The sequence below is a fragment of the Ictalurus punctatus genome, chromosome 27 (assembly GCF_001660625.3).
Source record: "Ictalurus punctatus breed USDA103 chromosome 27, Coco_2.0, whole genome shotgun sequence".
NCBI classification, from domain to species: domain Eukaryota; kingdom Metazoa; phylum Chordata; class Actinopteri; order Siluriformes; family Ictaluridae; genus Ictalurus; species Ictalurus punctatus.
The window spans coordinates 2,025,417-2,041,218 of record NC_030442.2 but is presented as its reverse complement, the minus strand read 5'-3'; the positions used below and the strand labels follow the sequence as shown (position 1 = coordinate 2,041,218).

At 41.1% G+C, this 15,802-nt stretch overlaps 1 protein-coding gene across 1 annotated transcript; it reads right to left on the bottom strand.

Moving 5' to 3' along the window:
* Positions 1-7,216: 7,216 nt before the first annotated feature.
* Positions 7,217-14,272, bottom strand: LOC108259415 (sialoadhesin). Its single transcript, XM_017458930.3, has 11 exons — positions 14,193-14,272; positions 13,946-14,016; positions 11,608-11,961; positions 11,313-11,528; positions 10,533-10,868; positions 10,192-10,440; positions 8,974-9,052; positions 8,828-8,882; positions 8,532-8,749; positions 8,287-8,408; positions 7,217-7,605 (listed from the first exon to the last, which is right to left on the bottom strand). The coding sequence occupies exons 2-10, from the start codon at positions 13,998-14,000 to the stop codon at positions 8,330-8,332; spliced, it is 1,641 nt and encodes a 546-aa protein (XP_017314419.1). The 5' UTR covers positions 14,001-14,016; positions 14,193-14,272; the 3' UTR covers positions 7,217-7,605; positions 8,287-8,329.
* Positions 14,273-15,802: the final 1,530 nt, after the last annotated feature.

Sequence of the window (15,802 nt, the reverse complement as noted above, 5' to 3'; positions counted from 1 at the left end):
CCTTGCTACATACACTTAATGCAACACTGATGTCTACACTTATGTTGCCTCCACTCCTTGACCCGAGATCCGAGGGCTCATCTAGCTCACCTACTTAAGCTGGCAAAGAAATTAAGACATCTCCAGGATCAGGGTTTGGCTGCTGATACAGAGAGTGCAGTGTAAACAAAACACCTTTCTCAAGCTTATTAAGAAAGCATACAGCTGTGTACACACACACACAAACACAAACACACACACTTACACAAGGCTCTGTCTGTGAATGTTATTAAGGTGTGTTATAGGAAGGCTCTCTATAATCCTGCGTGGTTGCAGGTCTTGTTAAAGACAGCAAACTCTTGGCCCTTTAGGGGGCAAAAATCTTCCTGAGATTTCCTGACAACAAATAGGTCACTACAGATGCGTTTTTGTTTTTCCTAGCACATTCTGCACTTTTCCGTTACGCTCAGACAAACACAAGGATTCAATTCACACTGTGTTTGTTAAACCCTGAGACCAGAAAGCAAGGTTGACATTAATTAAACCTCATCTGCTCAGATCTATTTCTGTATGGGTTCTCGTTTACTCACATCAGCTGAATATAAAATCAAATCAAATCTAAGATTATTAAAACAATTCTTAGACATTTTTAAATTTCAAGCTTGAAATAGCACTATTGGCAGATAACTTTTTCCTTCTAATTTTAAACATGTATTTCTAAAGCAAAATGATAGTAAAGTAAATGTCAAACTTGAAATGATCATCTAAAAACAAGCACTGGTGTATAATAATCTCGTGCTGAGAATTATTAGATCAATTTGCCCACGTTCGAGATATTTTGTCTTGCTAAGGTATCAGATATACAGATTTAAAGTGGAGACTGCTTGGGTCAAGAGGCACCCTGTAAAAGTGGGCATTGTGAATGGAGTTCTGTCATGTCATGGCAAACTGGCAACTCCATTTCCCAGAAAGCTCCACAAACTACAAACATGGCCGATGACTACAACTCCAAATGGAACACAGAGACACGTCACCTTCTCCTGCAGTCTAATCACACACACCTGTTCCCAATCACTAGGAAAATTTAAGAGACTCTCATATACAATGTCTTCGTGAAGTATACGCTCAGTTGCCTTGTGTCTCTGTCCTTACAAAGCCTTGATACCATATTTGTTTATTCTGGTTTTGACTTTATTCATGTTTACGACCTCGTCTCTCTGCCTTGCCTTGTCTGGACAGTTTGCCTGATCTCTGCCTGTCTATGTTTATTAATTTCTGCCTGATCCTTTGGATTAAACTACAATACCTGCACTTGCTTCCGTCTCAGCCTCCATTATGTAACACCAATCATGTTACTGTTGCCAATGAACCTAATTAGTTGCAAAATGTTCCTCCAGCTGTTTCTTTTAAGTAACATTTACTTTTCCAGCCTTTTGTTGCACAGTCCCAACTTTTTTGAGACGTGTTGCGGCCATCAAATTCAAAATGACCTAATTTTTTTCTTAAAATATACTCAGTTTAAACATTTGATATGTTTTCTCTGTTTCATTGTGAATAACATATGGGTTTATGAGATTTGCAAATCATTGCATTCCATTTTATTTACATTTTATATAGCGTCCCCACTTTTTGTAGGCATGAATAATTAATTGTGGGGAAGGAGACTGGTTTGTTTTTAGGAAGAAAGTGTAAAACCCCGCCTAGAGATGAGATCATTGTCACAGAAGAGTATAAAAGTGCATGTATTTTTGCATGAATTTAGACTTTCTGCAGCCTATCTCACTTTATTGTTTTAATAAAGTTTAATTTCTTTTGACATCCATAACCTCTGGTCTCTGGAAGTTTTTTGACTTTGGTTGGAGGGATTTTTACACGACAATCACTGTAGCTGCTCCAGTGCGGAAAACATGGCGGGCTGTGTGCAGCTCACTTAGAGGAGGAGCTATGCTAATAGAGCAGAGTCCATGGGCGGGGCTTGTTCCAACGTGACTCACGTTAGGGGGAAGATGAAAATGACTCATTTTGAGACACTGTTTATGATTTATTGAAAATATAAACAAAGGAGTGGGGGGATTTTTACCGTTGTAGGGTGGTTGTGTATACACTCTGCTGGCAAAGGTTTATGTTCAAAGACAATTTAAAAGTGAATTTTGTTTAATAGGTCCCCTTTAATAAGTTATGGTCACGCATTATTCAAGGAACGTGGAAGGCCAAAAGGGAAAAACAGAGTAGGAAAAGCACAGATAAATTCCATTAATCGACCAGGTTAGGGACAGAATCCTGGAAGATGTGACACATATCCATGCATTAACCCATTTTCTGTACCGCTTATCCTACACAGGGTCGCGGGGAGCCTGGAGCCTATCCCCGGGGACTCAGGACAAAGGCTTATAAAGGCTTGGAATGGAGAAAACACTCACAATACTTCGCCCCGAACATAGACACACGAAGGTGGTAGAAATAACAAACGTAATCAAGGGAGAAACATAAACACTTGAGACATATTAAGAGACAACCAATGACATAGCGGGGCGGAGACATGACATAAACCAATAACAAACACGTGTCAAAAGTAAAAAAAAGTTAATGTCACTGAACCTGGAAGTGCGCGCAGTCGTGCCTCAGGCTTCAGAGCACGCTGCGTGGGGAAATCTCTGACACTCACACACCCATTTACACACTACAGACAATTTAGAGATGCCAATCAGCCTACAACCCATGTCTTTGGACTGGGGGAGGAAATCAGAGTACATGGAGGAAACCCCCAAAGCACAGGGAGAATATGCAAACTTCACTCAAACAGGGCAAAGGTTGGAATCGAACACCCAACCTTGGAGGTGTGAGGCACACGTTAGCCACTTTTTTCCCCATGTGGTGGTGATCCAGTGGTTAGATATGAAACTTGTGGGACAAACATTTTCATGCATGTGTGGTGCCATGTGTACTAATGCACTACCTCCATCTTTAGTAACTGCCTGATCAGGGTTGTGGTGGTTTAAATTAGGCTAATCATTAACATTTAGTTACACTTGACTTTATTGTTTATATTTACAGAAATAGAACCAACTAACTTTGTTTTGTTTTCAGTGTTTCCATGGTCATAGTGGTAGGGTTCATTACAAAAACAAAAACAAACAAACAAAGAAACAAACAAAAAACCTGTTCCAGTTTAGGCCAGGTGCACTTCATGTTTAAATCTGAATACACATCCTGATATTTCGAACACTAAACAGATACAGATAGTGGTATTGTGTTACATCCTTAATATATTCATAGCCACTCACAATCAGATAAACATTATAGTGCAGGCTTAGAACACTGTGGTCTGAATCTCGGATGAACTTTGAGTTGTTCTCCAGTCCTGGTTTTATAAGGTAGTAATTGTAATGGTATTACTGGTGTATGCTGCTGTATTATTTCAATGTCAATCACTTATCGTTCTCTTTAACTCAAAGAGCTCTGTCTTGACAATGGCACCATCTTATGGCCTGTGTATGCAACTAGCTTTGGAGGATTGGAGGATGTTGAATGTTTTCTCACATTAAACTTCACATTCCTCCTGTTTAATTCTTGTTTCCTCACTTTTCAACAGGTTGTCATTATTACATTCTCTTTTGATTTTTCTGTCTACCAAAGATTTATCCTTTCCGGTGGCAAGACACCTCAACATCTCTATGAATCGCCAGTTCTTGTTTTGGAAGCAATGAAGTAAGGAAATGTATGGAGGATGCCGTATACCAAAAGGCACTGTCTGGGTAAGGAGGGTACTAAACATAGAAGCAACCAAGAGACCAAGGCCAACGCACAACATGATGCTACCGCCACAATGCTTCACTGTGGGGATGGTGTTCTCAGGGTGATGAGCAGTGTTGGGTTTTCTGCCAAATGTAGCACTTTGTGTCAAGGCAAAAATCATTTCAGGGGACAAACACAGCCTTCCTGTGCTGTGCATGATGCTGAATTTAAAGCCAATAACCAAACTGAACTGTTAGTTATCATTCTCTTTTCCTTTAGTGTGTAATGTATCTGTTTGTGCATGTATAAGATCTGCAAAGTTACAAAGCTCATAGTCTCCCACAAAGGGATTTATTCTAACAGAGAACACCTAAAACACCTCGATCGAAGTGCAGATATTACTTCGGCAAACAATGTCTGTCACGATCTCCCCTTTAGACAATGCTGCAGCTTGCAGTGTGCACGGAAAGCCAGAGTGCGCACACGTGCACAAGCCACATGTGCTTTTCAAGTGGTAATGACGGTGACTTTGTTTACTATGGACACGTGTGTTTGTTATGATTCTGTTCTGTCTCCGCCCCATTTAGTCATTGGTTGTTTTTTCTTAGGTGTGTCATATTGTTTCCAGCTGTCCACGTTTAACCATGATCACGTTAGTCATTTAAACCCCTTGTGTTTCTGTGCAATTTGTGCATTGTTACTTGCACTTGCTTCTGCCTCAGTTACCTGCTCATGACAACGTCAGTGTTTGAAATATTAGCATAATCCCGCCCTAAGGCAGGGGCAAAGAAAGAAGGTGACTTGTGAATTGTGTTGGCGGCATGTCAAAAAGATGCAAAAGCAAAACCCCTTTGTTTGGCCTTCCAAAAACTGACAAAATTAGGAATGAGTGGTTAACATTTATTCAAAAAATTTGCTTGTGCACAGCACATTTTATGGAGGACAGCTTCCAGAACCTGGGAGAGTACGGCACAGGCTATACACAAAGGCTTCTTCTGAAAAAGTGGGGCAATTCCCACTTTGCTTGGACTATCTCGTGCTTCCAAATCCAGAACCTGTAACCAGTATCTGCTACTGACTGTTCAGATGCGGAGTTTTGTTGTAGACCTCTGCTAATGTGCTAGCTATAGTTACTGTATTGAAGTTGTTTTGATATTCAGCTGTGAGGAATTTTTACCTATAAACTTGCAATAAACTCAAGGTCACTGTTCAAAGAGGAGCTCAAATGGTGTGAAGCCAGTGGATGCTTGAGGGCACTCTCGGATGGCAAAGAGGACTTAGGGCAGGAGGAGGTCCCAGTTCCTCCCTTCCTCATCTACCAACCGGTGCAACATCCATTTTAGAGTCTGATTAAACCGTTTGGCAAGCCCATCCATCTGTGGGTGGTAGATGTCCTCAGGTGTTTAACCTGAAACAGCTGACATAGATCAGAAATTAGATGTAAAAGTCGTACCTTGGTCTGTTTGTATATCCTTCGGGATCCCCACATGGCTGAACAGGAGCACAAGTTCCTTAGCAATGTTGTGGGTGGTGGCTTTACATAGTGGCACCGCCTCGGGTTACCTGGTGGCATAGTCTATGATGGCCACGATGTATTCATGACCCCAGGTGGTTTTCAGGAGCGGCCCTATGAGGTTCATGCCAATACTCTCGAAGGGGATGCCTATGATGGAATGGGGGATAAGGGGTGCAGGTGGGGGCTTTCTTGGGGTGGTGTGTTGGCACTGTGGGCACTGCTGACAGAAACCTCGGACCTCTGCATCCATTCCGGGCCAGACAAAGTGGTCCTTCAGTTTCTCTACCGTGTTTCGTTCCCCCAGGTGACCCCCGAGTGGATGGGCATGGGCCAGTTGCATCAGTAACTGGGTCCTTGTCTTGGGGACCACCAGTTGGTTGCTGGTTTCTCCTCTGCAGTTGGTCCTGTGGTAGAGTAGACCTCTCCTGACCAGAAAGTAGGTTGTGGGGAGTCCATGGTCCAGGTTTTGGTCGACAGTCCTTTGATCTGTCGCACCTGGGCCCAGCAATGTTTCAGACGGTCGTCTTCTTTCTGCTCCTGCCTGAAGTTCCCCTGTCATGTCACCTGCTGGAGCACAGAAGACATTGGGTTAGCACATGTATGTGTCTAACCTTCTGCCATGGCGTCCCCCTCCTCTTGGGCCTTGTAGGCCTGCCGGACCCATGGAGCCTTCCTTCTTTGTGGTGCCCTCTTGGTCTTGGGAGCTGGGCTGGTCGGGAACTCAGGCCAGTCTCTTCCCAGGAGTAGCGGCACTGGAAGGTATGGAATGATGCCCACCAGTAGTGGCCAGGTGCCTGTTTTGCTTTGGATGTGTACCTCGGCCGTGGGGACTTCACATGCATCTCCATGTACACATGTCACGGTCATGGTTCCTTTCCTGATGATTCTTTTTGGCAGAATTGTCAGTCTGGCCAGGGTCACAGTTCTACCTGAGTCCAACAAGGCCGTGACTGGGTGTCCCTCTATCATTACTGTCAGGGTGGGTGTTTTAAGTGGGTTATGTGTGTGGCGGGCACACCCTACCAGCCAGGGTTTCTGGGTCCAACTCTGTTGGCATGGCCTCATCCTGGTTGGCTGTTTGGTTGGGTGTTCGCCCACATCGTGCTAGAATCTCACCTTTTACCTTTTCGTAGTCAGCCACTTCTTCATGAGAGCATGTAGTAAGCTGTTCAGGCCTCCCCAGAGAGCAGTGGAGTGAGAATGCAGGACCACTCCTCAATGTTCCAGTTTTCATAGAGGGCGGTCTGTTCAAAGGCCTCCAAATAGGCCTTGATCTCGTCCTCCTCGGTCAAACGGCGTAGAAGGCGCTAGGCCTCTCGGCAGGGGTCTGTGTGAGGGATGGCAGTAGCAGGGGACGTTGTCTTCTGTGTTAGGAGCTCTCTGGTTGTGACTTGTTAGCTTTGTGTGAGCTGTTCAGCCACTGCTTGCTGTTGAATGTTCGTTTCTAATAAGTATTAGAGGAGGAAGGCCCTTTTATATGCTCCTGTCAGCTGCTGGATGGTGGAGCGCTGCCATGCTGATCATTAGCCACCAGTCGTGTGTGTTTCTGTGGCCCTGCCTTGCAACCACGCGCCCTTGCAACCAGGCGCAGTTGCGGGAGGAGTGTTGTTCCTCTTTTGTGCATGGGCCTGTGGCCTGCCGTCATAGTGCGGATTTGTGGGATTCAATCCCATTTAAATGGAGTGGAAATTGATCAAGGAAGTGGTCAATCAAATTTGGTGCATTTAAAGCAGAGTGACTGTGGACCTGTTCATGTCTCAGGACAATGCTCAGTGCCCACTGTTCTTTTCCCCTGAAGGACAAGAGTGCACCTCTAGGAATATATGCATTGGTGCACAAATAGCCTCGTGTTATCAGAACTGTGCAGAATGCTAACACTTTATCTACTAGGTCTCTTTATGAACACAAATGGGGCCTGGCCCTCCTGCTGCATCCATGTTTAGGCAAAGTAATCTCTCACAAAAGGTGATTAGAGACAGACGCAAATGCAGTTCAACACTTTAATAAAGATAATGCAGTGAAATCCAAATCATCAGGCAAGAACAAGGCAAGGTCAAAACACAGGTATGGTGAGACATTGAGCAAACAGAGTAGGTTAGGCAAAAACAAAATTGTGAATCAAAAAACAGGCAATAATCCTATAACCAAAACAACAACTCCACACAAAAGACCTTGGTAAAGATGTATGGCACAGACTGAGTGTTTTCTTCACAGAGATATCATGAATTGGATTATCTTTTATAGGGTTTGCTTGAGTGTCTGTGATTTGAAGTCCGATGATTGAGCGCGGGTTAGCTGCCATGGTTTCTGGGAAGTGTAGCTCGTAGCAGCCAGCTTAGTAGGCCATAATGTATTCTGGGAAGCAGAGTTCGGACCTGACAATTACACAAAGAGAAGCATCATTGTTTCGGCTGTTGATGTCCTATGAATGCTTTTTACATGCTTTAAATAGAATATAACCAAAACAATTCTGGGTGTATTAAAGACCTTCCTTATTTTCATCAACAAGCCATATTTGAGTATATTATAGTTAATAAAGAGAGGACTTAGGTTAACCCTAAGTGACATCACAACCCTACGCTGACATATCATGTCTTACCAAGTGAAGAGATCTCTAATATGGACAACTATATAAAAGATTTTTTCCTTATGAGATTATTTAAAAAAGAAATATGAGATTATTATGAGTATTTAAAAAATAATTTCAGGAGTGAAATGATATTATTCTGTTAGATTCATTCATATTTGGGGTGGTGGTGGACACAGACCTCATCATATCAAGCAACAGGAAAACACATATAGCTCAAATTCATAGATAAAAGTGAAGCACTGAAATTTTTTTACCATTAAAAATATTACAATATAAAAATACACCATTATAAGAGCACTAAAATACAATATTGAGGCAATAATACTGCTAGCTGTACTCTAATAAAATGGTAAAGCCGTCCCTCTTCTCCTGTTAGATTTGGAAGCAGTGTTGAGGGTTAAAACAGAGATACAGAACAGAACTATCACATCTCTCTCAGCTTTTTTCCAGGAACCTGAAGTGCTACCTCTTTAGCTTTTAGATCCCAGGATCACAGGACTAATGATGGGCTACACTGCTGAAGTGGGGAGATTCTGGATCTTGCTGTAGAGCTGAGACGGATCATCAGCCGCTTCGTCTGCTACAAGCCTGTGGAACAAAAAGAGGTGATCTAAAGACTAGAATAGTGTAATGTCTTACATTTCTAATCAGTCACTTAATGAACTTAATGAAGCACAGTGAGTGTTGGTGTAATGATAATGATCTGCTCACTGGATGGCAGCAGTGCTCCTGCTAACGTTCACAGCAGCATACTGAACATCCTCTTCCTCTGTGGTGTCTGGAGGAAGTCTGGGTGACGGAGACACTTCCTGTTTGTGGGAGTTTTTAAAGACAACACTGGCATAGTGAACGTCATCCTGATCATCTGAGGCGACTCTTCCACTGCGGTCTGAGGCTGAGACATTTTCATAAACAGCTGGAGAGTGACGCTGAAAGGGAGAACAGAATAAAGTTCATATATGAACATGTCACATGATCAAACAGTCCCTCCTTTCATCCACACTCACCTGTCCACTCTCACCAGTGCTGCTGTGGCCATTATCTGAGCTCGACGTCCTCTTCCTGAGAAACAACAAGCACATGTTCATGCTAGTTCAAATGACGATTTGTTTTTAAAATTATGTTTAAAACATATTCATTACATTTTACATACCACATCCACAGACCTCCTGACAGGAGTGTTACTGCCAGGCCCACCATGATGAGCATTAACACTGTGTAATTCTCTGACCCTTCAGAAATAAATCATGATCATAATGAGTCTCTTCTCTATTTTTGTACCAGTGCAAGCATAATTTTCATGTTAACAACTCTGTGTTGCTATGTATATTGGATGCAACATATTGTGATAATGTGGGTGGAGCAGTACAAAAAGGGCTGTGGCATTCAAAATCCACCGGTACAGTGGGATTTTCAGGCATTTATTTGGTACACGATAAGACAATATTTTCTTGACTAAAGTACAGCTCTAAAAGTCCAAATAGTGCAAATATTAAAATAGTTTCTGTTACCTCTTTGTTTTTCCTAGAAACGTCTTATTCTAATTTCAGAGCTGGTTATTGGTGTTTATAGGATACGGCCCTTCTGGGTCTCACAAAAATGCTGATGTGGTCTGTGTATGGTCAAACGTAAATAAAATAATAATAATAAAATAATTAAATACCTAATTACTCACATTTAGCTGTCTATAGGATAGTACTGAGTTACAGGAACGCTTCCCCACTGACCTTGTGGATGTGGACTCGTGTACATCAGTGTTTCATTCCTCTGATACTAAAACACTCGGCCAGTAATTACTTACAGAACCTATAAATAGTCATTCCAGTCGTTCCCTCACCTGCCTCATGTTTTATATCTCACTTGACGTTAATAAAATTAAGTCAGCTTGTCATGTGACCAGGAATCTACAAAGCGCAAATGTCTCTGTCCTGAAGACGAAAACTTCACCATATCAACAATTACACACTCTGAATAATCTGTTTCCGTGGAGCCCCTGTGACTGAGCTGTTACTATAGAAATGATCATGAAATCAGAATGAGTTCATTAATATAATCCTGGGATTTGTTTTGCAGCTGGAACTGCTGTTACAGAATATTAATCAACACCTGAACAATCTGAATGGAGAATTCAACAGCAGCGTGGTGTAAAAGATTACACTGTGCATTGTGTCTCACAAACACCTCTGGATTTTCACATTTACTTATTTGGCTGATACTTTAATCCACAGTGACTTACAAGTGAAGAAAAATCCAATCCAAGCATAAAGCTGAGCAGTTGAGGACTAAAAGCTGCTCTCTGTCAGTGCTGAGGATTGAACCTGAGCTATCACAACCCTATACATTAATATAATGACTGAGTTTTGTGGCTCACATGTCACAGTTAGTTCAGGAGAACGGAGATCCTCACGTCGTCTCACAGCACAGGAGTAGTTTCCTGCATCTTCACTGGAGTTCAGGTAGAGCTTGTTGTGTTTGGTGAGTTTGTCAGTAACAGGCTGTCCGTTCCTGTACCACATGTAAGTGGGGTTGTTAGACAGAGTGCAGGAGGTGATGCAGCTCAGCGTTACTGTAGTCTGTCCTTCTGATGCCACTGCAGAGCGACTCGCTCTTACCTGCAGATCTGAATGTGCAAAAAATAAAGGAAAGTGATTTAACAGATTTACATCGATACAGAGAGACCAGAACTAGAGACAGTTCAGTGTAGGACATTACCTGTAACACTCAGAATCACTCCAGGTTTACCAATGAATCCTTCACCATCATTATTAAGGAATCTAAGTTGATATTCTCCAGAGTCTTTCTTTGTCAGGTTTTTCATTTTCAAAGTGCTGCTTTTGTCTTGTTTCACATATTCAACTCGATTAGTAAACTGTGTTTCCTGCTTCAGGTCCTGGAAGACTTTACCACGCTGAAAATAAAACCAGAATACTTCTCTAACACTCAGATCACTGGGATGTGAGTAACTTCCAGCAAACTCCACTGAAGATCCTTCCACAGCACAGACTCTTTTGTCTCTGTAGGTCACACTATAACAGCTCCTGCGAACACCTGAAATGGTAACAGGTCATTGGAAGATTTTATTTGAAGTTGATTTAAAACTATTTTGGTAACATCAGTGTTTCAGTCCTGAAGAGAGACTTTTTCAGAATCCATAACAGCACTAGAGTTTAGCGCTTATTTATGAATCTGTCACTGGATTTGGTAGACTTTTTTTTTTTTTAAACCCTTTGCAACTCATATTAAAGGAAAACAGTGACTTTTATAAAGTATTATTTTCTATTCAGGTAAAACTATTCTATTCATCAGAAAAGCTTCCTTCTTCCTGTAAGATGTTTTGATATTGAAATGATCTTGACGAATCAGTGAATATGTGAATTGTTCTATGACATCATCTGGTGACTTCTAGTGAGTTTTTGAGCTTGCATTAACTTCTTTCCCAATAGTGAAATCAAGAGACCCTCCATTACATCATGAAGCCAAATGAATACTCACACACTGGAAGAGAGAGAATAGTACCATAGCCGTGAACAGAGCAGGAGTAACTGCCTTCTTCAGCTTTACTTAAAGGGAAAGTTTCCACATTGTCTTTGTATTCCTTTAAGTATTGTCCATTCTTGTACCAGTAGTACCGGTGAACAGTAAAGGTCAGAGGACAGGAAGTGCGGCAGGTGAGAGTTTGTTGTGTGGAGTCGTGGGTCACCTGCAGGTCTAAATGAAGATAAAGGTGAATGTTTGAACACAGACGTGTATAACAGCACAGGTTATTACAGACTAGCTGCTCTGTTACCTGTAACTGTTAGAGTAACTCCAGCTGAGCTCAGATATTTCTCTCCTTTATCCGTAATGAACACGAGGTGATATTCCCCTGAGTCTCTCTCTCTCAGGTCTGTTATTGTAAGAGTCGAGCTGAATTTTGTCATCCCTGTGTAGCTCACACGTCCTGCGTAGTCTGAGTCTAAAGCTAAATCCTCTGGATGTTCCTCCTTCCTCCATTTAGCTTTGTCCTTTAGGCTGAACCAGAAGCCAGTGATGATGATGATATTTGAGTAAGAGCACGTCAGGGTCACAGATGACTCCCTCAGAGCACAGATCTTCTCAGGATGGCATGACACCTTCACGTCCTGGATACCTGATACTGAAACTGAATTGTTAACATCAGATATTAAAAGACAATAAAACAGCTTCATGTTTGTAATGATCACAGTTTCCTTTAAGAAATAGAGAAGCTTCTTATTGTGATCAGACTTTTAATCAGACTTTTACCACAAGCACAGCTGGATCCTTGAATCTGGTTCATTTTCTCTAACAGCAGCTCTGACAGTAGCTCCAGCTGTAAGCTAAATCAGGTTTATATTAATGCACTCCTTCTAATATGTGATTGTTTCTTTAATAAAAACTCTCACAGGCGCTCCACATTAACACATTATAAAATGAGTGAAACTGTTGATCAGGACATTTATTGATCATTTTTGGAAGAAGTCATCAGCGTGCACACTTTGTAATAGTCAGAGGTAAAGCTGGAACTTTGAAGATGATGTTTTCAGACACAGCATTGTAGTTTCTCAGTAATATAACAAGCGGAGGTTTTGTCTTATTAAGTTATTAACTAAAGAGAAAGAAAAGAAATAGAGGCTTGTGAGGGAGTGACACACAGGAATAAAACACTGGCATGTGCTGTTATAGGAAAATAAACAACTTTATAACAAATAATCATGCTTTTGGGGGTGAAAGGGAAAGAGATCATTATTTTACTGGAATATTCCTTAAACACCTCTATCACTTATAAGTGATTTTGAAATGCAATGGTTTTCATTTATTTTCAGTAAGCACCTTATCCTGTCAGTGTTGTAGTGGATCTAAAGCCCAAGCCATCTACACACACACACACACACACACACACACACACACACACACACACACACACACACACACACACACACACACACACACACACACACACACACACACAGCTCAGGATCAAACCCCACACTACCACCAGAGGGCTCCCTCGCCTGAGTTCTAGGACACTTTTCACTTGTCATTGCCATTTCCTACGGAGCCCCCCTAGTGTCAGGTAAGAAGAAAAAAAAAAAACAGCCATGTGTTATCCGTGCTCTCAGATTTGTAATCAGTGCCCACAGTTTTGTAATCCGTGCCCTCAGATTATAATCCGCATGCACCGTGTTAAAGTTGGGTTTATATTGGACATTCGCTGTACCTTCAAGCTTCTCTCTTCTATTTCTCAAGAAATACACATGGCTGTATTTTTTTTTCTTACCTGACACTAGGGGGGCTCCGTAATTTCCTCTTCACAGATTATATAAAACACTTTCATACTCATTGTCATTACTGAGATCGCCTGCTGTCTAAGGTCTGAGCTGTTATTTTGTGGATGCCTTGCCATGTTTCTGACTCCTGCCTAGTTCTGACTGTTCTCTGGATTTGTCCTGCCTGCTTTCTGATCAGTTGATTAGGTACCACATCAGATATGTTTTTTGTATAAATACAAGTCAAAGTTGGATCAGGAATACATATAAAATACAATAGAAATATATCTGGTCTCAGATCAGTGGTAAAGAATCGGTTTGCTCTAAAACTAAGTTGGATCAGCTCATACACTCAGAGTAACACTTGTGTGTGGATTTACATTACTGCATGTTCCATTGTTTCAATCAGTTTTGTTAAATTCACTGAACAACTTTAATAAAACTCGAGAGAACAAGAGCCTTTAAACTGTTCTGCTCTAAGAGCAGCTTCCCCAGTTCACATCCTGGCCTGAAACATTACAAAATAAACTGCAAAACTGTTCTCAGATCAGCCGACACATTCATCACTACTGTAGCATTAGCGTTTAATGTTGCCACCAGCATGAAGCTGTTAAACAAGCGACAATATCTCGAAAATAAAGCAAGCTGGATCTAGCACACAGAAGTAAATACTCATTTAGCACAGTTTATGGCCTTTTGATAACCTGGAATCTGTTACAACATTAGGAGTTTTTCATGTCCATTCATTTTGGATGTGGAGTTGTTTAGTTTAGGCCTGTTAGGAAACGCCCACAGCTAACATATTCCATGTAGCAGAGACGGGTTCATCTTAATACTCAACAAATACAGCAACCCTACCTGTAATATTCAACAACAGGATCAGCAGCAGCAGCTTTCTGGATCCAACGTCCATAGTTCCACTTAGAGCCCTGAAAAACACAATCATTTAACTGTTTAACTGGGAGATCACTATAAACACAATCGATATCAATATGCATAGGTGTGCTCGTTGTATATTAATATATATGTTCTGTTAAAATTCGTATTTACGGTAATATACAAACTTACTAATGTGAACATAATCATAAAGAGAGTTTTTTCTTACTTCCTCTCGGGTCTCCTCTTAGTAATGTTCTAACTTAGTGGAAATGTGCAGTGCTGTGATGACAGGGGCGTGTGTGTGTGTGTGTGTGTGTGTGTGTGTGAGTCACGGGTTAAGCATATGTGCTGGACTAGATGCAAGTAGCTGAAGATGAAAGAGGAGCTCGTTTCCTTCCTGTTTTCTGAGCTTAAACTTAAAGTAAGAAACAGTCTCTTTATACACACTATTTCAGCACTAGTACTGAATCATTAAAAAGAATCAGTTTACACAGCAGTCAAACTCTCCTGTACACTATACATCATAATGAATGACATTTTATTCCATCTGTTTTTTGCAGCTCATCAACAAAGTAGCTGAAAAACTGATCTGAGCTTTACATTCTCCACCAGGCCTTTTCCCCTTTAAATTCACCTCCACATAACATTTCTCATACTTTTATTAATTTAGCTGAGACTTTAATTCACTTTCATTATTTGGTTTAAGAACACTTCACTGGGGTGTGTGCGTGTGTGTTTTCCAGTAGTAGGGAGAGCACATTTTAACTCTCTCCTCACATAGGATATAGCCTAAATATAGCTTACATTAAATATAGCCTAAAATCAGGAAGTGGCCCGAAAGTGTCAGAGGTTGCTGTGGAGTTCGGGAGCGTGCTGCCTCTGCTGGTGATGAGGGGAAACGCCTCACTTACAGTGTGACCGCAGTGTCAGTGCAGGTCAAGGGTCGCTCTCGTGCTGTGTATAAGAATTTACTTTAAACTTCACTCTGTCTCTGTCCATCACAGGCAATAACACACAATTACTGGAGTATGATTTAGAGCTTTGAAAAGAGGAGAAATAATGTGCTTGTTGATGTACGACTCACTTTCTTAATAACTTTGTTGTTTTACAGTCTATCCGCACTTCATCATTTCAACCACCAGATGGCACTCGCGCACACCGTACTGAAAAGCTTCAAATGTAATGACCTTTTAATGAACATAAATATAATCTCATTACTATGAAATGTTCGGGTATGTCACAATATAATCATTTACTTTATTGAGTTATTTCAAAATGAAACTATGAACTGATTTAATTAGTTGTAGATTAATTTATTTGACATTTTTATTCATAAACGAACACAATACATAGAAAAATATTTTTTATTCATTTATTATTACACTGAGATTATTGTGCATCATGTGTCATACAGTCCCTGTGAATGAGCTCTTAATATAGAAACGATCATGTATTAGATATAATAAGCTTTTTAATATAAACCTGTGATTTGCAGCCAGGACTGCTGTCTGGCCAATCAGAATTGAGAATTCATCAGCACAGTGGGATAATGCATTTGACAGAAACCCTTTATCATGTGTTACATATCATCACTGTATTACTTTAACATCGGTAACAGCTATCACTTAATCTATCAAATCATACGTAAACCACTTAATCAGCATCCTAATAATAATAATAATAATAATAATCTACAGTATATGGAATGTGATCTGTATCAGTAACAATCATACGTACACAAACCCACACACCCTCCACCCACAGTGCAGCGTCTGTACGAGTGTCTTCACGTGTGTCACAACGCCATTTAAAACCACAAAGCATTGATGCTGCTGA